This window comes from Larimichthys crocea, chromosome V, assembly GCF_000972845.2.
Source record: "Larimichthys crocea isolate SSNF chromosome V, L_crocea_2.0, whole genome shotgun sequence".
Lineage (NCBI taxonomy): Eukaryota > Metazoa > Chordata > Actinopteri > Sciaenidae > Larimichthys > Larimichthys crocea.
Genome location: NC_040015.1, coordinates 1,543,987 through 1,571,278, shown reverse-complemented (window position 1 = coordinate 1,571,278; position 27,292 = coordinate 1,543,987). Strand labels below are relative to the sequence as shown.

General features: G+C 40.7%; 1 protein-coding gene and 1 long non-coding RNA gene across 3 annotated transcripts; both read right to left on the bottom strand.

Annotated features, from left to right (window-relative positions):
* Positions 1-1,376: 1,376 nt before the first annotated feature.
* gpr135 (G protein-coupled receptor 135) lies at positions 1,377-10,399 on the bottom strand. 2 transcript variants are annotated; one of them, XM_027278745.1, is made up of 3 exons: positions 8,865-10,399; positions 8,511-8,603; positions 1,377-3,842 (listed from the first exon to the last, which is right to left on the bottom strand). In XM_027278745.1, the coding sequence occupies exons 1-3, from the start codon at positions 9,029-9,031 to the stop codon at positions 2,492-2,494; spliced, it is 1,611 nt and encodes a 536-aa protein (XP_027134546.1). In that variant the 5' UTR covers positions 9,032-10,399; the 3' UTR covers positions 1,377-2,491. The 2 variants fall into 2 exon arrangements, with proteins under 2 accessions (XP_027134546.1, XP_027134547.1); XM_027278746.1 differs by lacking the exon at positions 8,511-8,603.
* Positions 10,400-24,110: 13,711 nt separating this feature from the next.
* On the bottom strand, positions 24,111-25,615 carry LOC113745768 (uncharacterized). The gene is made up of 4 exons (XR_003462384.1): positions 25,508-25,615; positions 25,285-25,390; positions 24,418-24,524; positions 24,111-24,323 (listed from the first exon to the last, which is right to left on the bottom strand). It is a non-coding gene; the product is annotated as an uncharacterized LOC113745768 (long non-coding RNA).
* Between the last annotated feature and the right edge of the window lie 1,677 nt (positions 25,616-27,292).

Here is a 27,292-nt window from a genome sequence, read left to right as displayed (position 1 = left end):
CATAATGTTTTGAAACTAAGTGACGGCAAATTAAATGTCACTTGACTCACTGTGTGTGAACATACTGGTTGGTTATCCATCAGTGGTTTAACCAGCAGTCCTGTCGGAGACTGTGCATACTGGTGTTCACCAGGAGGTGACAGTATGCAGCTATAACTGCAGGTACGAATGAACAAATGCACACTGTAATGTAGTCCTGCCTATTGGGTCCAGAAGGAGTCTTAGTCTGAACATGACATCAATCAGTGACACCAACAAATGACTGCTGATCAGCTGTTTGAATCTATGAACCATGAAGGAATCTAAAACAGATGATCTGTTTGGATTGGAACATTCACTCTGACAGTTTAACATCTTTGAATGGTTATTAGTCTGGGTGTACCATGCCTACCTTCAGCTGGGCTCAGCTTTAGGCTCCCACAACCCTGGTGTAGATAAGCAGGTATAGAAAATGAATGAGTACATTTTTACTGACAAGACGTCTGTACTTTGTGGCATTATGCTTGTAGGTGTTTTACTTGTAACTGAGTATTTTAACACAGCTGTATTACAACATTTACTAAAGTAAAGGATCTTTATAGCTCTGCTGCAGTTCACATGACTGAAGTCTTTCACACGTTCAGCATTCTGTAGTAACTCAAAATGGTACAATCATCTGATATATGAGAGTACATAACATCCACATCATCCTAAATGTGATGCCCTCCCTTTATAAGTCTGGCTGTGTTTAATAATAATAAAACAGGGTGCTGTCCTTTCCCCTCCTCTTTCAGATGTGCTGTTTGTCTGCAGGATAACCATCTTCAAAGACAGATGACCTCAGGGTTCAGTACAGGATATGAACTGGTCAAACAGCATTTGTGATGCAGGGTAGCAGCTAACCCGCTAAACAAAATGCTGCCCCATTTTAAAAAGACTTTCTTTTTCATCAGAGGTTTAATTGTTATTATTTTAAAACCACTGCAGATAGATTTGAAATCACAAACATGGACATTCTATTTCTTCATATAAAGTACATACAGTTTCCAACACATGAACTGAAAGCAGGTGGCAAAACACACCCTGACAACTTTTTATTTAATGGGACTTTTATTTTCATATCATTACAGTTTCCTGAAAAGAACTTTATTTTCATCATCATGTGATCATTCATATGTTATTATAAATATGTGTGCTGCCTGTGCACACATTTTGTATGTTTCTGAAGCAGCTGAAAGACTCTCGGTTTTACCACCATGAACTGAAATCAGTTCACTCAACTGAACCCCGTCTCTATTTCATCTGTAATTAGTACTTAGAAACTTCCAAGGACTTATCAGTTAACTTTTTCCAGTAGTTGCTGATTGCAATTTTATTTTAGAGAGATGACAACTGCATTGCCTGATTTCTTTATTAACATGATCATACTATGGCTGGATGTAAAAATTGCTGCAGCAAATGTCAAATGTTTGAAAGGTGAGGATGTAACAAAAAACAACAACAATGAAAACACAGCTTTCATACCTTCGTAATTGTCAGTGCCTTCCAAAAAGACCCATGACACAGTCTTTGATCTTCAACCTCTGTTATGGTTGGTGAAAAATGATTGAGGTTACAGTTTCAAGAAACCAACATTGACTCACAGACCACCACCTCCTTACTTGGCCTGAACACATCAACATTAAAAACATCACAAATCAGGAGCTAAATCAATACATTTCAATGAAATCTCCACAATTAGTCACACAGGAATGTGAAGATCATCCAGACAAATCAACCGACATGAATTCTGGCACACATATTTGCACTGTTGACTGATTGGCTGGACAATAGTGACCTTTGGTGTTGGTGGGAACGCAAACTATCATATGCTGCTATCTGTGTTGAACCATTCACTTAATTATAACCCTGCTCTGCCCGAGTATAAACTGCTGCATAAAAGGTGATTCTGAGATGATATGTCACTAAAATAAATTGTAACTCAACAAATCAGCTGTCTGAGACAGTGTGTGGGGGTTTGGATGAATGAAAAGCTGATACAAAATCAGTTTCTCATATCCACATTCTGCATTTATACATGAAATGATATCTAACATGAAGACCCCTGTAATACAAGGTAATGCAAGTTTTGCACTTCTTTGCATGTTAATGGGATTCAAGAAATCCTTCAGGGTTGTCCTGTGGATCCTTGAGGACTTTGTGGTGCGCTCCAAAACCAGAAAGGAATTTTATTTTAATTTTCACTTTTCACATTTTAGTTTTCACTGTAGTCATATTTGCCTTCGCACATGTACAGTTTAATAGTAGTAACACTATATTAACAATTCAAATTAATCTTTTTATTCCTAGAACAAAATCCAGTGATGCTTTGAATCAGAAACATTTGAGTCTGTGACCTGAAAACACACAAATACTATAAGGTATTTCCAAAAAAGTCACAAAGTGATGGAAAGCAGTCCACAACAACAGATACACATCAGATGAAAACAATCATTGGATGGTTGAGGATTGGTCACAGGCTCGTGTCAGCTGTCTTCATCTTTGGAGCACTGACAGAGTTGGGGACTGTTGCGGTGTCCGGCTGGGCGTCCCTGCAAAAGAACACGGCAGGGTTCTTACAGGCCCACATTGCCACCTCTCCTCCCCCTCCTCCTTTTCCAGGACTAGAACTCGACAGTCGGCTGTTGTTGTTCACCCCTACTCGACTCACATAGCGGTCCCTGATCCTCTCTGCTTGGTTCAGCTGAACCTCACGGTTGTGGGTTTGGCTGGAGAGGTACGCTGCGATATTTCTGGTCCGATACCCCTCCTCTCTGCTCCGCCCCAGTAACATGGATATATTGGGATTCCTCAGGGCATAGATCAGAGGGTTGATGGCTCCATTTGCCCAGGCTAGCCAGATGGCCACCGTGTCCATTGCGGGGTTGAACGTGTAGTCCCCCATCGCTGTAACTAACCCCATTAAACAATATGGCCCCCAACAAAAGATGATAAAAACAATCATAATCAGAACTGTAGTGGCTGTTCGCATTTCACTGTAAAACCGCAATAAGTATGCATACGTTGTCACCGGCCTGACTCGAATTTCAGACAGCCGTACCGTCTTACAGATGTTGTAATGACAGAAACACATGAGGGAGAAGGGCAGTAAGTAACACACGAGGATGAGGCAGATGCTATAAGCTGTCCCCATGCGTGAGGTCCCAGAGTGGAACACGTACATACAGTGGTAGAAACCTTGCTTGTGGATCTCTGTCGGTGTTCGGACTAACAGATACCAAGGCAAAGAGAAAATGACTGCAGTTAGCCACACGGCTATCAGCAACTTTGTTGCTTTCTGACGGCCTATTTTGGCCTGCGGCTGTCTGACTATGGCGTAGTATCTGTCAAAGGAGATCAAAGTCATGGTCAGGGTGGAGATGATACCGAAGCAGGTGTTGAAAAAGCCATTGGCCACGCAGAAACGATCCCCGAACATCCAGATGCCATCCTTACTGAAGAGCATGATGAAGGAGAATGGCAGACAGAGAACAGCTGTGAGGAAGTCAGACAGCGACAGCGACATGATGAAGGCGTTGGTCACGGTTCGGAGCTGCCTGTGCTTGATGATGACGATGACGACTGCCGAGTTCCCAAGGCTGGAGAGGAGGAAGATGGAGAGGAGCACCAGGGCCTGAGCTGCCACTGTGATGCCCTGCAGGACGGAATTGCTCTCGGCAGCGCTCAGCACCGACGGGGTCGACGCCTGATGGATCTGACCGAGCTTGCTCTCTCTTTGGTCTCTGAACACTGATAGGTTTCCTGTTGTTCCCACTGTGGCCTCTGTGGTGGTGGTCACAAGGCTGGTCACTATGGAAACAACCCTAAAGAACCAAGAAAATAGAGGAATAAATCATTATACAATCAGCACAGTCTGGACACAACATGTTCACAGCATTTCATGCATGATTAAAATCAGAATTTAGGTAGATATAAATCTGGTCAGATATCTCTTGCAAGATTTTGGTAGTTGACAGGTTCTTCATACAGGTGGTCACTACAACAAACAAGGTTTGATACTTTTCATAAATATACTCTGGAAACCTTTGAACCTTCTAACTAGTGTTTGCAGTAAAGCATTGTGATGAAGACTGCTGTTAAACTTACTGCTCATAAACATCTCTTATCCACACTCGCTGCCATTTTTGCCACTATTTTACATGGATGCACTTGATATATCTATCCAGCTAGGTGGCATTTTGGTTCTTAATCCAGCCTTAATACATCTGAAAAACCCAGACTGGCTAATCCACTCAAAGGAAACATATGGGCTGAAATACGTGCCACTAGGAACTGAATTTGAATAATTTATATTTGAATTTGAATTGCTTAACTTAAATAATTGCATTAAAAAACTGAATTTGAATCATATAATTTGAATTTGTATTGTTAAATTTGAATCATTGCATTGAAAAACTGAATCTAACTATGTGTGTGTGTGCTGTTATGGACATTTGTTTTTATTTTTTATTTTATAAACAGTCGTCAGAGTTATATTAGACCCGCTGGCATTTCCATTACGTGATTTCTGCATTAATTTGCATTGATTAATTTAATCTCTCAACATCCGTCTCAACTGCTACCAGCGTCTGGGGCAGCTGCCATTGCCAGTCACACCTATAGACCCCAAATCCTAAATGTGTATATAACATTTCTCAGTGTATCACAGGATTCTAATTTAAAATCCTACACTAAGGGCTTTCTACAATTGCATATATTTGAGAAAATATGTTGTTTAATTATACAATCATGATACACTATATAGGAAAAAGGTCACAGTAAATTATTATTTATAAAATAAAAAATAAAAACAGATGATCAAAGCAGCAGTAGTTACAGCAGCACACACAAACACACACGTAGGTGCTGACTGGCCAAAGAGGCGTCCTGTGTATCTGTGCTTGATTGCTCTGCCTCAACTACCCAGAAGTTTGTCACAGAACTAAATGTTCAGTTCCAAACTAATAAATTTAATTGAAAATTACAATTCAGATTCAGTTTTTTAATGCAATGATTTAAATTTAACAATTCAAATTCAAATATAAATGATTCAAATTCAGTTTCTGGTGGCAAATATCCAGCCCATAGAAACAGTAGTCAGTGTAAGTGTGTGAAGATGTGTGCAGTGATGCGGATATCTACACACGGCTGAAGTCAGGTAGAGTCATGTACTTCTCACTAATTTGGTAGATTTATTTTGTTTATTTATTTATCAGCACACCTGAGTGCTCAAACAAGCCATCTGTAACAGCACCCACTTGTCAATCAAAGCGTCCACACAGTTAATTCTGCATAACTTTAAACCTTAATATAATCAGAAATAAACATGTTTACAGCCTGGTACAAAAAACACTTTTGGTCTCTATAGCAAATTTCCCTGTTCATGACAACTGTACTGAAGGTGAATTTATATACAACTCACCTGTTCACATTATATTAAGGACATAAGGTATGCAGAATTAAGAACATGGACGCTTTGATTGACAGGTGGGTGCCATTACAGATGGCTTGCTCAGGCATCAGGCTCCAGTCTGCTGATGATCCGAGAGGCACCTGGCTGCAGACCTCCACTGTCATCACCTCCACTGTCAGGCCCGGAAGTGATGACGTTTTTTGGGGGGTGGGGAGGTGAAGAGGACATTTTGAGAGGGTCATTTTCATAGACGTACTGTATATACAGTGGTGGTCAAAAGTTTACATACACTTGTAAAAACCATAATGTCATGGCTGTCTTGAGTTTCCAGTTATTTCCACAACTCTGATTTTTCTCTGATATAGTGATTGGAACAGATCCTTCTTTGTCACAAAAAACATTCATGAAGCTTGGTTCTTTTATGACTTTATTATGGGTAAACTGAAAATGTGACAAAATCAGCTGGGTCAAAAATATACATACAGCAATGCTAATATTTGGTTACATGTCCCTTGGCCATTTTATTTCAATTAGGCGCTTTTGGTAGCCATCCACAAGCTTCTGGCAAGTTTCTGGTTGAATCTTTGACCACTCCTCTTGACAGAATTGGTGCAGTTCAGTTAAATTTGTTGGCTTTCTGGCATGGACTTGTTTCTTCAGCATTATCCACATGTTCTCAATGGGGTTTAAGTCAGGACTTTGGGAAGGCCATTCTAAAACCTTAATTCTAGCCTGATTTAGCCATTCCATTACCACTTTTGATGTGTGTTTGGGGTCATTGTCCTGTTGGAACACCCAACTGCGCCCAAGACCCAACCTTCGGGCTGATGACTTTAGGTTTTCTTGAAGAATTTGAAGGTAATCCTCCTTCTTCATTGTCCCATTGACTCTCTGTAAAGCACCAGTTCCATTGGCAGCAAAACAGGCCCACAGCATAATACTACCATCACCGTGCTTGATGGTAGGCATGGTGTTCTTGGGGTTAAAGGCCTCACCTTTTCTCCTCCAAACATATTGCTGAGCATTGTGGCCAAACAGCTCCATTTTTGTTTCATTTGACCACAGAACTTTCCTCCAGAAGGTCTTATCTTTGTCCATGTGATCAGCAGCAAACTTTAGTCGAGCCTTAAGGTGCCGCTTTTGGAGCAAGGGCTTCCTTCTTGCACGGCAGCCTCTCAGTCCATGGCGATGCAAAACACGCTTGACTGTGGACACTGACACCTGTGTTCAGGGCCGGTCCTAGCTATGGGCAATGTGGGCGGCCGCCCAGGGCGCATTCTCCGTGGGGGGCGCACGTACGCCCGAAAAAGCAAAAAACCTCGGTAATTTTCGATACCACTCATTAAGTTAGCGGAGCGGGCGCCCCGGGAGCGGGGTGTTGACAAGGCGGGGGGTGTTCGCCCAGGGCGCAAATGTGGCCAGGACCGGCGCTGCCTGTGTTCCAGCAGTGTCTAATTCTTGGCAGATCTGCTTTTTGGGGCTCCTGGGTTGACTCTTCACCCTCCTGACCAGTTTTCTCTCAGCAGCAGGTGACAGCTTGCGTTTTCTACCTGATCGTGGCAGTGACAAAACAGTGCCATGCACTTTATACTTACAAACAATTGTTTGCACTGTTGCTCTTGGAACCTGCAGCTGCTTTGAAAAGGCTCCAAGTGACATTCCTGACTTGTTCAAGTCAATGATTCTCTTTTTCAGATCTGTGCTGAGCTCCTTTGACTTTCCCATTGTAGCGTTTGTGGGTGTTTTTATCCAATGAGCCCTTTTTAAATGGCCTCAAAGAAGTTACAGTTACAGAGTGACTGTAGTCACTCATAATCACTCACAAGAAGTTAAGAGGCCATGCTATGAAGCTCATGTCATTGACACAACTTTCTAAGTCTCCAAAATTGCTCATTCATGTTGCTGTATGTATATTTTTGACCCAGCTGATTTTGTCACATTTTCAGTTTACCCATAATAAAGTCATAAAAGAACCAAGCTTCATGAATGTTTTTTGTGACAAAGAAGTATCTGTTCCACTCACTATATCAGAGAAAAATCAGAGTTGTAGAAATAACTGGAAACTCAAGACAGCCATGACATGTTCTTTACAAGTGTATGTAAACTTTTGACCACCACTGTACATAGACGCATAGACATATATACAAAGACGGCGCATTGAGCGGGTTGGTCGTTGGTTGCGATACATCAACGGGTCCGCCATATTAGATGTGGCAGATCTGTTCCGTAAACTAATACAAGGAAATGGACTGAACTTCATAAAGCGCCTTTCTACAAAGTTCTTTAAGTTAATGTCTCTTATACACCCATTCACACACACACTAATATATCTGGGAAACAAACAGGCACCAAAAACAACGTATGTAACTTTTAAAGTGATGATTATAAATGTTTAGTCCTTATGTAAGCACCAAACCAACGTATGTATTTTTCTAATGCTGAGTGTTTACAGCTACTAATGTGTGTAACACTGTTACTGTGATGATAAATATTGAAATATTTATATTTAACATTTAATCTGTGTCTATAATAACCACATCCTGAAATGTAGATGTGACATGAGGGTTTTCTGAATAAAGAGCACTAACGTTTACATTTAACTGATTCTGATTAATCGTTTTTATATTCACATTGATGATTTTATATATATATTCATAGCTTAAGAGAAAATGTGCACTGACCAAACAAAAGTTTACAAAAGTTGACTATAAAATCAATATATACAATAGGCCGGGAATTGAAAGATTTTATGTCATTGTTTACTAATTAATTCATTTGTGAGGAAAAACGATTTAACCGGAAGTGCATTCACGAATTCACGATTTTATTTTGAAATGTATCCCTTGCATTTCCGGGCCTGACAGTGGAGGTCTGCAGTTTTATTTTGAAATGTATGCCGTTCATTTTGGGGCCTGACAGTGGAGGTGCCTGACAGTGGAGGTAGGTGCATGACAGTGGAGGTCTGCAGCCAGCATCTCTTGGATGATCCACACCTTTGCTGATTTTGGAAGAGGCAGAGCAGCCAACATGGCCGCGACCAGGGCCACAGATTTTGCGCTTCAAAGCGCCGTTTGGAAACCTGTGAGTGACGTCACGCATGTGTTGTCCATTCTTTTCTGGATATCCACACTGATGGCCTGGTATCTTGATGGATTCAGTGGTCCCGGGGCTTCTGGAACATGGCATTTATTTTTTTAAGTCCTGGGGGAGCTGTTTTCAGGAGGACTTGATGCTGCGGGCTGTGCAATCAGTTCACTCTACATTTCAGACATGAAATCAATTCTGCTTACTAATTGTATCTCTGCTGAAATGACTTACATTCTCTATTTTGACTGTTGTATTATGTTTGTGTCAGCTGTAGACTCAGGTATGAGGGCATGGATGGTGCAGGTGCCACACTGCTGCAATTGATGCTATAGACAGAGGTACTCACCTGGGTACAACAGATGAGGTGGTGCCCAGCTGGTCGGCGAAGCTCGGACCCGATGTGTCAGCGGTGTAGTTGCCGACACTGCTGCCCCGCAGAGCCGTGCTAACAGACGAATCCATCGATGAAGCACAAAAAAGGAAGACGAAGCTCATCCCTCGTCTTACACACATCCATCCAGATCAGAGGCAGTCTGTGTTGGTTTGCTGGATTCAAACATAGCTGCTGACAGAGCATCCATTAGTAGTTTTCAGTTCTCCAAAATCATCAGCAGAAGAAAGAAAAAGACAAGTAGAAGTCTAACACTGAATTACTGAGCTGGTTTAACAGAGGTGTCATCATTTAAAAAATAGTAAAATACACATTCTAACGCCTGCTGAAAAACAGTCAGCTGCCCTGAGAGAGATCATATGTGATGACAGTTATGTTCCAATGCTGGAGCTGCAGGATGACGAGCTCACCGGATGATGCCATGCTGTGATGTGCACACATTCAGAATATTATCTTACAATTTACTCTAACTCTGACTGTCAGCTTCAGTATGTTCTTTACAGGTGGAGCCACCTATTCCATTTGGATTCCCTTTGGCCGAAACATGTCCGCGTTGAAATTTAGATATTCAGTTGCTAAGTCTGATAGCATAATTTGTCAAAATTCAAAAGATGTGCTTTTCTTATACTTTTTTTTTTTTTTTTACATCAAATGATATCACCACTGCACACTCTACACTGTTTAGCCTGAGCCGCAGCACACAGCATGCCTTTCAGCCTGATGTGACCACAAAGAAGAAAGCCAAAAGCTTCAGAAAACATAACTCAGCTGAATATGTGTTGACACATTTTGGCCTTCACGTCACTCAGAGCAGATACAATGAAGCCTCAAGTTATTTGTTTATATTCCGTGGAAAGAAAAAAAAAAAGCCACAGTTGGAGTCCCTTCATATTTTATTCAAGCATGCTCACTAATGAGCATAAACGTCCGTTATTGGTTTGTTTGTTTGGTTTCTTTCCGGTCCTCCTCAAACTTTGGTGGTTTTGTCTCAGTGTGTCCGCAGACAGCTGCACACACACGGACTGGGCTGTCTGTCACTCGGTCCAAACGTTTGTTTTTGCGCTATATTTCAGCTTTTGTCCAACAGAGCCGGAGGATTGTGCTCAGAGAGAAGCCGTAACACACACACACACATGACTCCATGTCGTCCCTCTGTGTGTGTGTGGGCCCTGTGGACATGTGCTGTTCAGATTCTGGCCTTTAAAAATCCGTCATAAAGGAGGAGGAGGAAGTCAGTCCGTCTGCTGTTGCCCAGCTGTGCTCGGAGAAAAACGCCTCATCGTCAGACAGTCGGCAGCAGCTCCCACCCTGTTGATGTCTGTCTCCCTCTGCGTTATTTCTCCGTGAATAAACAGCTGTGGAATCAGACGAGAAAACATCCAGGTGTGAACGAGACTGTGCACGAGCTCCTCCACTCTCTCTCTCGGGGTCTCTCTACCTGCCAACAGCTCTCTCTCTCTCTCTCTCTCTCTCTGTCTCTCCCTCTCTCTCTCTCTCTTTCTCTCTCTCTCTCTCTCTCTGTCTCTCTCTCTCTCTCTGAAACCACGCCTTCCAGATCAACGTGCTCTCTCTCTCTCTCTGAAACCACGCCTTCCAGATCAACGTGCTTGCAGCTTCGTGTGACGTTCTCCACAGTTGCCATGGTAACTGGTGATAGATAGATTTTTTTTTTGCATCTGTGCCCATGTAAAATCACATAAGAAGGTGTTTACAAAACATATGCTGTTGAAATATGATTTACCGGATGCAAGCGGGACGTTAAGACTGCTGGTCTGGCACAGCTGGTCTGGATCTGTGGGGGGGTTCTGTCTCTGGCAGACTAGAAAAAATGTCTACCATGTCTGCCGTGCTCAGAATGAGCTGTTCAGTCAGCCATCGTCTTCATGGTGTCCTCAGCTGTGTGAATTACTTAAAGGTCCAGTGCATAAGATTTAGTGGCATCTAGTGTTGAAGTTGCAGATTGCAACCGAATGAATACCCCTCACCTCGTCCTCTCGTTACAAGTGTGAAGGAGAAACCGGCATCTCAGCGGTGCATTTGCTGATCACAACCCTCGCTGCAAACTGTGGTGGCCGACGTGTGTAAAATGCAAATATCCAGAGCCTGTGTTTAGTTTGTCCTTTCTTAGCTGCTGTAGAAATACGGCGACATAAAAGGCTCAGTCTAAGATAACAAAAGCAAAACAATGATTACACACCAATGAAAACACAGTAAAGAAAACCCTGGACCTTTGAAGCTTGGTTCGATTCATTTTTCACATGTTTACAAATTATGACACAATCAAATTCAGCTGGATACAGTTTAAATCTTGAATCAAATATTCATGTTTAAAAATGCATGCCATAATTAAAACTCCAGTAATTAATAGTGATTAATAATTTAACTTTGTGTACAAACCATAACAACACAGACATTTTTTCATTTTCAATATGTAACCTTGTTTCTGAGCTTGTTTTCGACAAACATAATGGACAAAATGAAAAGATTCTCACAGGCTTCTCTTGTGAGAAGAAGAAGGCTTCTCTAAAAATAATCATGAATCTTCAACCTCTTGCAGCATGTAGTCTGAAAATTTAGTCCATGTCACATTTAGTCATTCCTTCATCATCATTCTGCTCAAAATATGTGTATTCTGCAGGTTTATTTTGTCAGTAATTATACAATATTAAACAAAAAATGTATTTGATTATTTTATTTTAATATTGGCAGCCACAGACCTCCACAAATAGTTGACTATATAACAATGGAAAGATCAGCAACCATCATGTGCTCCTGGTGGATTTTGTTTTGTTTGAAGTGATCAATAAGAAGCCTTTAACATGAATGTATTAGCATCCTGAGCTTAACAGCAGGATGTTAAGGGTGTGAGCATACACACATTACTCAGTAAGCAGCTGCCAGTCTTCTAGTGTTTCTATTGAATGGGATGTTTTTTGAAAGTTTAGAGCAAATTTTTTCATTACTTTGATCATATTTTTCTCTACTATATTGGACATGAACTACAGATCACATAGAATCTGATAGACTGTATAAAATCTCAATGTAGTCTCTGTGACGTCACCCATGGGTTTCTGAAGAGCCACTGTGAAGTTCATTGTGGTGGCTCTGGTCGTTTGCATGTTGGCAGTCTTGCCTCCGCTGCCATCCAACTAATCTAAAAATGGCCAAGGATGTGGAGTGTGGGTGGGCTGAATGAAGCCTGGTTACTCAGACAAATCACCTGTAACTACACCCACCTGTCAATTTTTACCTGTTTTGATTTATCCTTATTCAATAAAGGAACATAATGTTACACTTTGTATTTATATTTATATGGGATGTGTATTTTATAAGTATTAGGGCCATACTGAGGAAGAGGGAGGGGGAGGATACTTATAACAATGTGATGCTGATGTGCCAAAAGATGAAGTATCTCCTTGTTTGTAAAACCTATACTGTAGTACAATTCCACAAAATGCTCCACGGCCTTTTTTCTTTTTTTCTCTGTGGCCCTAATATTCCATCATTTTATATATACTCTTGTAGTCTATGGGAAACTGTAAATGATCTAATGATTGCAACATCATTTTAAATCATTTATCCAAAATGATTGAAATGAATGATTACCTCCTAATGGCATCAGACCAAGGACTCATCTCTGTACTTGTCCTGTTAGATCTTAGTGCTGCATTTGACACCATTGACCACCAAATTCTTTCATCGAACATCGAATTGGCATCAAAGGAACCGCCCTAAGCTGGTTTAAATCGTACTTTTTAGATCGATCTCAGTTTGTTCACGTCAATGATGAATCCTCCATGCAGACCAAAGTTTGTCATGGAGTCCCACAAGGTTCTGTACTTGGACCACTTCTATTCAGTTTATATATGCTTCCTTTAGGGAACATTATTAGGAATCACTCTATCAATTTTCATTGTTATGCTGACGACACCAATTATATTTATCGATCAAGTCTGATGCAACCAATCAGTTAACTAAACTCCAAGCATGCCTTAAGGATATAAAAAGTTGGATGACCTACAATTTTTTGATGTTAAATTCAGACAAAACTGAAGTTCTTGTAATTGGACCCAAACACCTCAGAAACTCTCTTTCTAGAGACTTAGTTACTTTAGATGGGATCACCCTGGCCTCCAGCTCCACTGTAAAGAATCTTGGAGTTGTTTTTGATCAGGATTTGTCCTTTAACGTCCACATAAAACAAATTTCGAGGACTGCATTCTTCCACTTACGTAACATCGCTAAAATCAGACGCATTGTCTCTCAGGCGGATGCAGAAAAACTAGTCCACGCATTTGTTACTTCAAGGCTGGACTATTGTAACTCTTTGTTATCAGGCTGCTCTAATAAGTCTCTTAGGACTTTGCAGTTAATTCAGAATGCTGCTGCACGTGTTCTGACAGGAACCAAGATCAGAGATCACATCTCTCCCATTTTGGCTTCCTTGCATTGGCTACCTATTAAATCTAGAATAGAATTTAAAATTCTTCTCCTTACTTACAAAGCTCTTCATGGTCAGGCACCATCTTATCTAAAAGAGCTCATAATACCTTATTACCCCTCTAGAACACTGCGCTCTCAGGACGCTGGGTTCCTTGTGGTTCCTATAGTTTCCAAAAGTAGATTGGGAGCCAGAGCTTTCAGCTATCAGGCTCCTCTTCTGTGGAACAAACTACCTTTCTGGGTTCGGGAGGCAGACACGGTCAACACCTTTAAGAATAGACTTAAGACTTTCCTTTTTGATAAAGCCTATAGTTAGGGCTGGCTCAGGTCATCCCTTAGTTATGCTGCCATAGGATTACACTGCCGGGGGACCCCACCGAGGGTTATGCCTAGCCAGGCACGGTATTGGTTGAAGATGCACACATCTCCCTTACCGAAAACTCTCTCTCTCTCTCTCTCTCTCTCTCTCTCTCTCTCTCTCTCTCTCTCTCTCTCTATCTCTCTCTCTCTCTCTCTCTCTCTCTCTCTCTCTCTCTCTCTATATATATATATATATCCATCTCTCTCTATATATATCTCTCTATATTTCTCTATATCTCACTCTCTCTATATATATATATCTATATCTCTATATCTCTCCATATCTCTCCATATCTCTCCATCTGTGGACATGTCTCATTAATGCATGTTACTAACCAAACTTCCCCGGAGTTTCTGTGCTCTGTCGTCCAGCAGGTTCTCGTGGATCGTGGCTGCTGCTGTGATCCTGCATGACGCCCACTACATATATTATTACTGTCATTATTACTACCATATCTATTACTGTAATCATTTTTATCATTCATTATAATTCATTGTCATTTTATCAGTCATTGTACAATATGTTTGTGTTGATTTGTCCTGTACACGTGACATCCATTGCACGTCTGTCCGTCCTGGGAGAGGGATCCCTCCTCTGTGGCTCTTCCTGAGGTTTCTTCCACCTTTTTTCCCTGTTAAAGGTTTTTTGTGGGCAAGTTTTTCCTCACTGGAACCGAGGGTCTAAGGACAGAGGGTGTCACTCCCTGTACAGATTGTAAAGCCCTCTGAGGCAAATGTACTTTGTGACTTTGGGCTATACAAATAAAATTGATAAAAAATGGATAATGATCACAAACATTTAAATAATGACAGTGAGTCTAGTTATGTGATAACAATGTGTAGTGGGCAGTGTAATAACTATTGGTTTCTGCTTGTGGTGACTGACTGAGATAACGGATGAGATTAAATAGATCCTGGAACTAGCTAGCCTGGTCTGAAGCAGGCTAGCAGAATAAATCTCCATGGTAACTTATACCATAACACATCCTACTGCCCCCTATCCCACTTTTGTGCAACCGGATCACGGATAAGTTGAGCCAGGATAACCAAGATATCCCGGCTTAATCCCTTAACCAAGATATCCCGGCTTAATCCCTTATCCTTGTTTTGTGCAACGGACCCAAACAAGACATACACACACATATGGCTCCTACACACCGGCCCCATAATTATTTTGGTGTGCACTTACAATTACCGGTACATAATTATATACATTTCCAAAGGAGCCAAAAAGGTCTATGTGCAAATCTTTTTTTCTTTTCTCGTCTTCATTGACCAGAGGTTACCAGCACATAGTCAATGTTGGGATCTGATCTTTACCATCAGTCCTTAACTCCATGCCTCCAGTAACATGCAGAGCTTTGTGACAGGTCTTTCCAGAAAGCCTATCTGGGTTTTAAGCTGAACTCGTGTATAACAGCCACTCTGTTTGCTACAAATGTGTGGAATCTCTTTGTTTCACTTAAAATGTAATTAGGCATAGTTGTGCTATCGATCCATAAAACTGTCGGGTCCAACTCCAGTTGAAGCTCATTCTTAATCATCTTGTCCACTCTGACAGCTAGCACAGCAGTTGTAAATTTAAGCCTGGGTATTGTGGTTTGTTTTATAGGAGCAACTCTAGACTTTCCGACCATGAAAGCAATGTTTACCTCTTTAGAGATGCTTTCCAATCTCAGATAAGAAATAGTGTCATATCCATATTCACTATAGCATCTGAGAAGTGATGCAGCTGTGCATTGTTTACTTGTCCAGAGTTCTTTGGCTTGATACATCTTTCCACCGTTTATCGTTTATGAAGATTTGTCAGCCAACTGTGCCCCTTTTTGTAAAAGGATTTGTGATATTTTGTCATCCTAACCAACCTTTCTTTTGCACAGCTCCTGTAGTATCAGCTTGGGAGGCAGTGTGAATGGTTGTAAGAATCCAAGAGGATCATAGATGGAATTAACCACTGACAAGATTCCACGGTGTGTACATGGACGACTTTCAAGTGCAATCTTGAACATGAACATGTCTGATTCCACACACCAGTGCAGCCCAAGAGCTCTTTCCACAAGTAAGTTGTCTTTATCCAAATTGAGCTCTTTGGATGCTTTGGAACAATCTTTATCAGGGATGCTTGCTATAACTGCTTGACTATTGCTCATCCACTTTGAGAGCCGAAAGCCTCTTTGCACATGCAGAAGTGAGATCTTGTACCATCTGCAAAGCTTCTTGTTCTGAGAATACAGACTTTAAACAATCGTCCATGTAAAAGTTTTGCTTGATGGTCTGTAGCACTTTGTCATTGTAATGAGCCATGTTGTCATCAGCAACTCTCTTTAATGCATAACTGGCACAGCTCGGTGCAATGTTGCTTCAAAAATATGAACCTTTATTCTAACAACATGTTTCTCAGATACTTTCACTTGGTGAAACATGGCCTGAACATCGGCTATTATGGCAACTGGTTCCTGTCTAAATCTCAGAAGAACACCAAAAAGGGAATTTGTGAGAACAGGATCTTGTAACAGCTGGCTGTTCAAGGAGGTGCCCTTGTAACTTGCTCCACAATTGAACAAAACTCTTTTTTCTTCTTAGGATGATACACCTCATGATGTGGAATGTACCAGATTTTGCCTTTAGTGCCATTCAGTTGTTGTTGAGGCACCTGCTCCACATAACCATCTTTAATTCATCATTAAGGAAGTGGACATACTCCTGATGATATTCCTTGTTCTTCTGAAATTTTCTTTTCAATCTCATGACACGTTGTTCAGCAATGCACTGATTGTTTGGCATTATGACTTTGTCAACCTTAAAGGGTAAGTCAATACAGTAGTGGTTGTTTTCAAGACAAGTTGTCTTTTCCATAATCTGGAGAAATCTCATATTCTCCCTTCTCACATGACCTTTCATTAAAGTCTTGATTGTACTGGGTAATCAACAGCTGTTCCATTTTATCAATGGAGATCCTATTGACAGTGACAGTAGGGCAGCCATTCTTCCCTGTATCACTTCCACCTTCTCTAAGTGGGTACTTCACTACCCATCCCAGTAGAGTTCGAACAGCATAGGGTCTGTCATTACAGCTGTGGATGTTTTCCCAAGGTTCCAAAAGCGTTGAGGCATTTGTGCCAATCAACAAATCTACTCCAACATCAAGCTTGGGAACTTTAATCTTTTGCAGATAAGGCCATATTCTGAGACCTTTTTCTGTTATAATGTTGTGTCTTGTATCTGGCAGGGCTTTTTGAGTGTGAACCTCGGGTAAGTCTAAAAACCTGTTGTTGTTGTTGTCATCATAACTAGCTACTTCTAGTCCAGCCAGAACAGTCTTACAGTTTGTGCTTGTCCCATAGTTCGCAGGAAAATGTGGGGTTGGATGCTGTCCATGTTTAGCTGTCTCATCAGTAGGGATGTAATGATGCATCGTGACATGATTAAAAATCAGTACAAATGCGTGACGACTTGCATCGGTTGACAGAAAAAATTAATCGCGATTCTTGGCGAATGGGAACCCGCACAGCGCGTGCTCTCACTGGTCAAACAGGCTTCCCGGCGACTTCAAACCCACCGGGAGTGTTTCAGGAGCGAGCGCTTAGCCCGCCAGACTTTGTTTACTTGCTCAGATTTGGACATTTTCCCAGTGTTTCCCTTAAACATGCTTCTACGTGTGTAAATATGCTACGTAGTTAGTTAGTTTCGCTTTTGTCTGTTTTTACGACTTGCAGTTTGCACGGGGTATTTTATTTTGAAAATCCACCGGATTCGCTTTGCTTTTTCTGTGTCTGGCTTCCGCCCGCTCGAGGTGCTCTGTGGAAATTGACGCGTGCTGCTCGCAAGTTTTAATGTTTTTATTTTATTGTTTTTCCTACAAATAAAAAGCATAATAAATATAATAATTTTATTTGGTCATAATTTGTCTATAGCTCATTTTAATTAAAAAAAAACGTAAAAAAAATCGTATCGTGAACAAAAAATCGTGACTCGAATCGAGTCGTGAGTTGAGTGTATCGTTATATCCCTACTCATCAGGCGTTCTGTACAAAAGGTAGCCGAGTTTCCTGGATCCAGGAAAGCATTAGTTGTCAAAATTTTATTACCACAGGTTTATTGCACAGGTACAATTGAAAGAACGCATTCCTGTTTACCGGCCCCAGTACGAGCACAGGTCTGCTGAGGGACAACAGCGTTGTTTGGCTGTCCAGATGTTCCGAATTTAGCTGCAATGTGAAGCATTGTGGGATGCTTGGAGTTGCATACATTACATGTTAAACAATTTTTGCAACTCTTGCTGACGTGACCTGGTCTTATACAACCAAAACAAACACCACTCTGCCTTAAAAGATCAAGTCTGTCATGATGCATCTTGTTCTTAAGTTGTACACAATCTTCTATTGTGTGATCCTTTTTACATATGCAATATGATGTAGTCTTGCTTTTTGATATGGAGAAGGCATGGGAGATTCTGTAGACTTTATATCTGCTGAAGTGCTGACACCTGCCACAGTTGCAGGATTTTTATTTCTGGTTAAAAATTTTGAGAGTTTTTCCTTTAGATGTAGTCTGCATGTCTTGTATGTTACCAAAAAACAGGATCAGAGAGAATTTTGATCTGTTGTTCTAGAAAATGGATCAATCAGAGAGAATTTTGATCTGTTGTTCTAGAAAATGGATCAAATCAGAGCACAAAACTCTGCATCCACGTAGGTCACAAGCAGCTGCTCTCCATCTTTTAATTTGTATGGAAGTTTCATCACAAGCTGTTTCAGGTTTGACGGTACATTCATCTCTGCCATGTACTGTAAACTTTCCATCATATTACAGCATCCTCTCAAAAACAACACATATCTTTGAAGAGAACCAACATCCTCAGATTTAATTGATAGCCAACTTAAGACTTTTTCCATGTAAGCTGCTCCAATCTTCATTTCATTCAAGTGTTCCTTTAACCAATACTTGACTCTGTCATCGCCTTGATCATTTGGCATGTGATAGCAGCTTCTGATCAGTTCCCGCGGTTGCCCCCTGGCGTATTGCTCTAGGTAGTACAAGCAGTCTTGGAAATTAGTGACTTTTCTTTCAACCCCCTGTTCAAATGCCATGATAAAAGATCCATACTGTAGAGGGTCACCATCAAATATTTGTATTGTTCTAGGTGGAAGAGTTGCTGAGTGCTGCTGTTGAACTAATTCAGCAGTGATTTCTGTTTGTCGCTGCATAATGTTGCCAATGTTCTGAATTACATTTTCATTTGTGGTCATTTGTGGAGTTGTACAAACGTTGCTTGTCCTGTGGTCTTGTGGTGAATTAACGACAGTTATATTGCCTCCCATTGAACTTTGAAGGGATTGCATTTGTTGTACTGAAGTGAGATTTTCTGTTAGTTGTGTTTGTTCATATTTCCTGTCCTTAGGACGTGCACCAAGCAGGTTTCAGGGTGGTTGTTGTAATGGTGGCTCTGACTTTGGACTTTTTTTTTCTGTTTTTGATTTCGTAGCTTTGTTGTAATGAGTTGATGAGTTCCTTCCATCAGATGGTGCGGAGCCACTTCCCAGTCATGTTCATGTTTAGCGTTTTATGTTTAGTTCTGTATGTCATAAACACCTTGCCTTACGCACTTCCTGTTTCATTTTGTACTCACGTTTTCCCTCTCATTTCAGACCCTGACTATCTCCTGTTACAACATGTATAAATAGTCCAGGGGTATGGGCTAATAGTCTAAAAAATGAGCTCCTAAGTCCTTTCCTAATCACCTTTCCTTGACTTCGGAAATTGTCATGAGGTCAAGGAAAGATATAAAGGAGAATTCATAAGCAGTGTTCAGAGAATCTGAATGCGCTTACACTTAGACTACATCATTATGCAACAGTGAATGTTATTGAAGTGATCTGTGGTAAAACTACAAAGTTCAGAAGATGGACTACAAAACGTTGTTTCAGGCAGTAAATAAAAACGTGGTCAACCCGGTGAAGAATATGACTTCATATCAACATCAGAATTCAAATAATAAATGAATATTGTCCACCTGTCACAGAAGTCAAATGAAGTGTTTGTTACTCTGGTATGGTCGCTCACCCTCCTGTCCACTCATATATAACATATGGATAAAGACAAAGATATATGACAGCAACGGTAACTTCATGATCATCTGCAGGATGCTCAATGTCACAGTTACAAACAGTTTTTACTGTGTGTGTGAACGCAGCTCCACAGTCCATAATACAACACACTTCATGATCAAAGCTATCACGTCAACACGTCTGTCTGTATCCACACTCTCTACTGCAGTCTGCATCACACTGTTTAAATAAATGAATGTTTTCTGGTTGTGAATGACCGAACGCTGCGTCGTTTTATTTCTTTTTTTTGGTCACAAGGAATTGTGGGACTCCTTTGGTAAAGGATGGTCCGGTGTTATTTCCCTCAGGGACACAGTGACCAATAAAAGGTGGAAGAAGCCTGATGACGGACCAGTTTTCGTGACCATTTCCACTAATGGTCCCATTGGTTGAAAATCCTTTGCCATTTGTCTGAGGCTGGTCAGTCTTGTCTGTAAACGTGTAATTAGGGTAGCTGATTGCGTGATTCAGCATATTTAAAGTAAAATACGTTTTGGCAAGACACTGTCTGTCAGACACAGAGACACCTCAACGGGGACAATTCCTTCCAAGACATCATGTAAAATGTCTGGAGGGTAACCCATGACCACATGGAAGTGTTTCAGACTTTTAGTAAGAGGGCACTGTTCTTTCACCCCATAGTTTTGACTTAAGCTTGAGTCTTTCATCACCTCTTACACATACCTGTCATGACAGTCTTGATCTCGGAGATGAAACAAACCAGATCTTACCTCTTGTTGCTAAATGTCAACTCTGGATGCTATGCAGACTCTGCAAAATTTGTTTACTGTGAAGCTTTCATGGAAACCTGCAATTGAATGGGCAGCAAGGTTATCAGCTGCTACAAGGCATGGCAAGGCAAGGCAGGTTTATTTGTATAACACAATTCGTACACAAGGAAATTCATAGTGCTTTACAGAGGCAAGGAAAAACATTGGACATTAAGACAAGCAATAGAAATACAAATAAAATGAAAAATGAAAACTGGTCTCTTCACACCATGCTGTTCTAATGAGACAAGATCATGGAAGAGCTTGCAGAATGTTGTCATAACCACACGGAGGTGTTGCAGAGTAGAGCAAGCTGAATAGAGTTTAGTGTTGATCTGTATTTGGCAGGTAATTAGCAATAACCCAATACACTGCACACATTTTGTGTTTCAGCTTTCAACACAACGGCTACTTCAAAGTCATCAAGATATAGTATCAGTGCAACTGTGAACTCATCCACTAAAAGAAGGCAATTTTCCTTAAAGTGCTCTCCATCGGCATATGAACTATTTTCATGTGGAACATGCACCTTTTCTGACATTGCTTTATCTAAAATGTCATTTTTGTTTAACAGTTTCTGTAGCATGTGTTGTATGGGGACATATACAACTGTTTTTGTGTCTTTTTCAACAACATAATCTATAGGCTAGGCATCACCAGGGTAAACTTATTCCTCACATAGGCTGCCCTCCTTTTTACAGTTCCAAGAGATCCATGTTTGCCACACAATGATGCCATCACATTACTTTCTGAAACAGTACAGACAATTTCTTTTACAACTAATTCATCCACATCTGGATAATGTTTCTTAAGTACTGCCTTGACATTACTATACAGTAATGGTTGCGACAGGTCATATATTTGGCAAAGGTGTTGTATCACTTCTTGTACAGCACTCTCTGGGATATGAAGAATAGTTTGCATTTTCAATAACAGAGATGCTAGATTATGTTCAAGCTGTTTTCCTAAACCACAAAGATCATCACAGGCTTCTTCCATGACCTCTAGGTCTTCTGTGTCAGAAGTTGCCAGTTGCTCTAGCTCACCCTGACTTTCATGGGCTGCTTTATCACAAGCATCATTGGTTATACTGACAATTATTTCAGATTTCAAATTATTCCAAGTATGCTCTCTATGTACTTTTGTGTGAATTGAAAGTGGAGTATACACTGCTCTGAAATTTGCAGTCTTTATAAGGACAATCAACTTTGTGATTTACTTTTAAGTGAGTACTCCTCAGCTGAGCAAAGTATTCCATTTCAATGCAGGGTTCAAGAAATTCACATGACAAACAGCGAAACTTAATTTGAGAGTCTACAGTTTGCGGTTGATCCACACTTCTGGTGTGAAAGCGGGATAAATGGCTATGGAGTGCATTGAGAGACTTGAATGTTAAAAGTGGGCATTGAATTTTTTTCAAAACTACATTGAACATTTTGAATTTTACACTACTGTTGCAAAACTGTATGTCGAAAACACACAAATAGAGAGAGCTACTCAAAAATCACAACTGTTACAAATGCAATTGTTCAACGATCAAAATTTACACACATTCAAATGTACACGTTTCAAACTAGAAATGTTCCAGCAGTTTCTAATACTGAATAAACAACTCACTTCATTCAGGCAGAAATGGTATCCTCTTTTCAGCAGACAAATGTCCTTTAAAAGCGTCCAAACTTGCATCTTAAATTGCTCTGTTTAAATTAGAATGGACAAGCACAGACTTGTCTTGAGTTTTGAGCCAATCACAATAGGGCAGCACGGTAGCCTGTGGTAAAACTTGATAGTTGGATAAAGTGGTATTTGTACTGTTTGCATAGAATTAACTTTTGGGTTAACAGTGTACCTAGTACCTAGCTTCAGGGCGGTCCTGACTCTTGGCTCCCAGCTTGGCTCTGTGATCACAGCCCTTCTTTCTGTTAGTGGTGCTTCCAGTTGAACCACAGAACTTCCTCCAATATGTCTTCTTCGCTTGTCCTATTGTTTTCTCCACCGTTGGTTGGGCTTTCTAATGTTGAACTAAATGCCTTAAATGATAGGATCTTTTGATCCTATCATTTAACTCCTTACTCCTTGTTTACATTTATCATCCCACCATGGTACTGATTTACTCCTCTTTCTTGTCTGTGCTCTTGGAGATAGAACTTACTGCAGCTGGTATTATTTACTGCCTTATTTTCAGTGATTTCAATGTTCATGATGTCACTAACCTGATGATGTTTGTCATATTCATTCATAGAATTTTCCCAATTAGGCATTAAGGAAATCAGTTTGCCCTTATACTCTGTCTGTATCATTGCTATATTCATTTCCCTGTTGGATAATGATCACTATTAAAGGTTCCTTTTTGATCTACATGCCAGCCACACAGTGGCGCTGAGGTATTAGTCACTAGCATCAGATCTAAAACAAATTCTTTCTCAATATTCACATCTATTGTTGTTTTTCTGCCATCTTTAATTCTATTCCACTACCTGCTCATTGCAGTCAGTTTTAATGTATTGTGTGCATTAAAGTTTCCACACCACACTGTGCTTCCGCTGTTCATTCCCTCTATTTGATGTGTGTGTGTTTAAGTGTGAGTTATCACTATCTGCATCCTCCTGCCCATCCTCCCTGTCCCAACTGAATGCCACATATCTCTCTCTTATGAAATTTAAACTTGCTTTTAACCATGATTCCTGGATACACAACAGATCTGTTTTTTGCTGTAGACAAATTGTGTGGAATCCTGAAAATTAGCAGTCAAGCTTCTTGTATTCCACTTGTTATAAATATAATAATATATTGTGCTTCTTCACCTCTTAATTTCTCCCATCTTACCCCTCTCATACCAAATGATGGACTACTGCTTTGACTTTAATCTCATTCTTTCTATTTACATCTGCAGCCGTGTTTATAACTCCTTTGAACATCACTAGCTTCTTTTTCTCCTCCAACATTTTCTTTTCAAATTCTTAAACAATACTTGTCACCATTTGCTCCTCTCTGCTGCTTTGCTTATCAATCAGTTTCTCCTGTCTCTTTTAACTGCCTGAGCATAAGTAACTTTCTCTTTTACTCTCATCTGCTGTACCGCAGCCTCCCACTTTATTGCTTTACAACCCCAGTGTCCAAAGACCGGAAGTAAAGTTATAGATATGAGAAGAGGGGAGAATTTAAAAAATAGACGGGAAATCCAAAACTAAGTGTAACTGGGCCAAAAAAAGGTCTGGGGTAAAATACTAACAAGACAACGCCACCATGGGACTTTCACCCAAAGATTTACTTTACAAAATAGAATAACTTATTACAAATATTCTGTACTGGGGTCCCTTCACAGACAAGTCCACACAAACTGCGGTTGATCCAAACCAGGCAGATGATCACGCCGGTAGTTCTATGTCCACAGCACAAGGGGCAGTCTCTAACATACATACACAAAGCATACTCTGCATACTGCATACCTCCGTAGTGATGCCAAACAATTCAAATAGGGAAAGTAACAGGTAAAGATAAGAGGTGAGGTGAGTGGTCACAGTTCTGCTCTGGTTACATGACATACAAATCTCAATCAGGCACAGCCTGTACAGACTTACACTGTCTGGGGCAAAATAATCGAGCACACAATTGAGCAGAGGGAAAGGGATGAGGAGACCAGATTACATTTGGAAGTACATTCTTAGACAGCACTTTGACTGCTTCATTGCTGCTATACATCAGAGTCACATACTGGACCTGGCAAGAGTGACCTATAAACAGAAAAAAAAAAATTATGTCCAGTTAGAATCTCAATAGTTGGCTATATTCTTTGCAACAGTAAAGAGCCACTTTTATAGAACAGACCTTTGGCTCAAATTAGGCCAAGATCATTGTTTCTTCTCTCTCTCACTGTGATGTCCTGTTGTTGAGATAGAGAAATGTGGCCGAGCCTCCCTTCCCTTGAATCCCAACTTTGATACAGAAAGACAATAATCAGACAGCGATGATGTATCTTGGTGACAGTTGCAGTTGCAGCAGCTTGACTACAACATCCTCTTCATCTAACACCTGTGGGACGTTTCAGTTAAGGGTCGCTCTGTGCAAAACATCCTGTTTCTACTGGATAAATCAAATCAAATCAAATCAATTTTATTTGTATAGCCCAAAGTCACAAAGTACATTTGCCTCAGAGGGCTTTACAATCTGTACAGGGAGTGACACCCTCTGTCCTTAGACCCTCGGTTCGAGTGAGGAAAAACTTGCCCACAAAAACCCTTTAACAGGGAAAAAAGGTGGAAGAAACCTCAGGAAGAGCCACAGAGGAGGGATCCCTCTCCCAGGACGGACAGACGTGCAATGGATGTCACGTGTACAGGACAAATCAACACAAACATATTGTACAATGACTGATAAAATGACAATGAATTATAATGAATGATAAAAATGATTACAGTAATAGATATGGTAGTAATAATGACAGTAATAATATATGTAGTGGGCGTCATGCAGGATCACAGCAGCAGCCACGATCCACGAGAACCTGCTGGACGACAGAGCACAGAAACTCCGGGGAAGTTTGGTTAGTAACATGCATTAATGAGACATGTATGTCCACAAAGTCCTCACATTGTGGCCGAAACCAAGACTGTATGACCTATGTGCAATATGTATGTTTAAAAATAGTTACAACTTTCTAGGTGATGGCTTGTTAAGCAATTTTGTGTGTCTTACCACATGCATCATATCTGATGCAGATGGGTTGAACCCAGGCAGGCAAACTAGTGAGTGTTTGAGTGTCAGAGGTGTGAAGAATGTGTGAGCAGTGAAGAACATAGATCTGATGAAAGGGGAATTAAAACAAACCAAAGTAAAACTAATGCTCATTTTTGATGGACAACTAACAGATTTACAAGTTAAAGTATGAATTATTAAATGTATAAAGTGTTCATCTTACCCTGATCTCCCAGACAAACAGATGGATAAAAATTAAAGGCATCTTCTCTGAAATGTCTGAGAATGATCACTGAGTCATGTCCAGTCCAACTGCATTTCACTTCTGAAGCTGTGTCTGTCTGTGTGTTCACAACTTCAGTCTACGATGTAAGGTTCTAGAATGGTGATGCAACAAAGGCATGAAAGGTCCTACAGAATTCTGTGAGAACACACTTTTCACAACCTGATTCTTCCTGTCTTGTCTGCCTCGGTTCTCATACAATGTATAACAGCTCTTGTATTCAGTGTTGTCCAAGAACGTGCTCATGTTATTGCGGCTTTCCAAATCCTTTAAAGTCACTAGAGAGGCTGAGGTTAGGTCCTGTATGTTTTGTATGACGCGCTGATGTTCAGAGAAGCACAATGAGTCCGGGTACGTTTCGTACTTCAAATCGTACTTCCTAAACTTGGTAGTCACCGTACATATGGACAAAGGTAAGATGCTTCTCTTCCCCCCACTTCCAAACAGGTTACCTTTTACATTTGTGACTTTTGGGACCAATGGGATCCCCACCCATCAAGGTTATTCACTCCTGTAGTTGAAGAATTTATTTATTTATTTTTCTGATAGCTTAGGATTTCTGAATTTCTTTCTGGGGGGACATCCAGTCTACATGTGCTTTGTGGATTTGGAAAAAAGGCCCTATGCCCATGTCCCCCAGGGTACTGAGGGACTAGGGGGTATGGGTTGCCACAAGCCATCTGGTCCTTGTATGACCAAAGTGAAAGTTGTGTCCATATTCCTGGCACAAAGTCAAATTCGTTCAAGTTTTGTCCCCAGTTCTGTTTGCGATATTCATGGACGAGATCTCAAGGTGCAGGCAGGGTGAGGAGGGTGTCCGATTTGGAACCTCAGAATTGCATCTTTGCTTTTTGCCGATGATGTGGTTCTGTTGGCTTCATTGGACCGTGACTTGAGCGTGACTTCAGCACTTGCTGGGGGAGCTATGAAGCTGAGTGTGAAGCGTGCGGGATGAGGGTCAGCACCTCCAAGTCTGAAAATGGTGAAATGCTCCCTCCTGGTTGGGAGCAGCTTGTTGCCCAAAGCAAAGGAATTAAAGTATCTCTGGGTCTTGTTTATGATTGATGGGAAAATAGAGCTTGAGATGGAATGGCGGGATGGTGCTGCGTCTGTACTGGGCCATTGGGAGGAAAAGGGAGCTGTGCTACTGTTACTGGTCAAACATGATTATCATCTGTAGATTTCCAAATATTTCAATTAATATTGAGACACAAGTTTTCTGCATGAAAAAGAAAAAAAAATGTAAAGACATTTGTCTTATGTTTCTTTCTGCAAAAAGTGAATCCAGTGTCTAACAGGCCTGTCATTTATTTTTAATTTTTTGTTGCTGTTGGGTTTAAAAATACTGTGTATTTTATCACAGTAACACAGGTAAACAATCTTCACTTTCTACTAAATACCTGTTTATTAGCTGACCAGTTTATTAGCTGACCAAAATCATGTCGACAACCCAGAGTTGAGACCAGGAAGCAGAGCTGCAGTCTTACACGCTTCTCTGCGCCTCCATTAGAGCAGTTGCCCACCCAGTCCTTTAGTATAGAGACTGTGTCTGTCCCCCGTCCACCTACATTATTTAAAGATAAAACAAACAGAAGAGGAGTTCATCATAAAAACTTAATACAAATTAAATCAACATCTCCAACAGTCCAAAATAAGAGAATTAAATGTGGACTATTGAATATCAGGTCTTTGTCATCTAAAGCTGTCTTAGTCAATGAATTAATA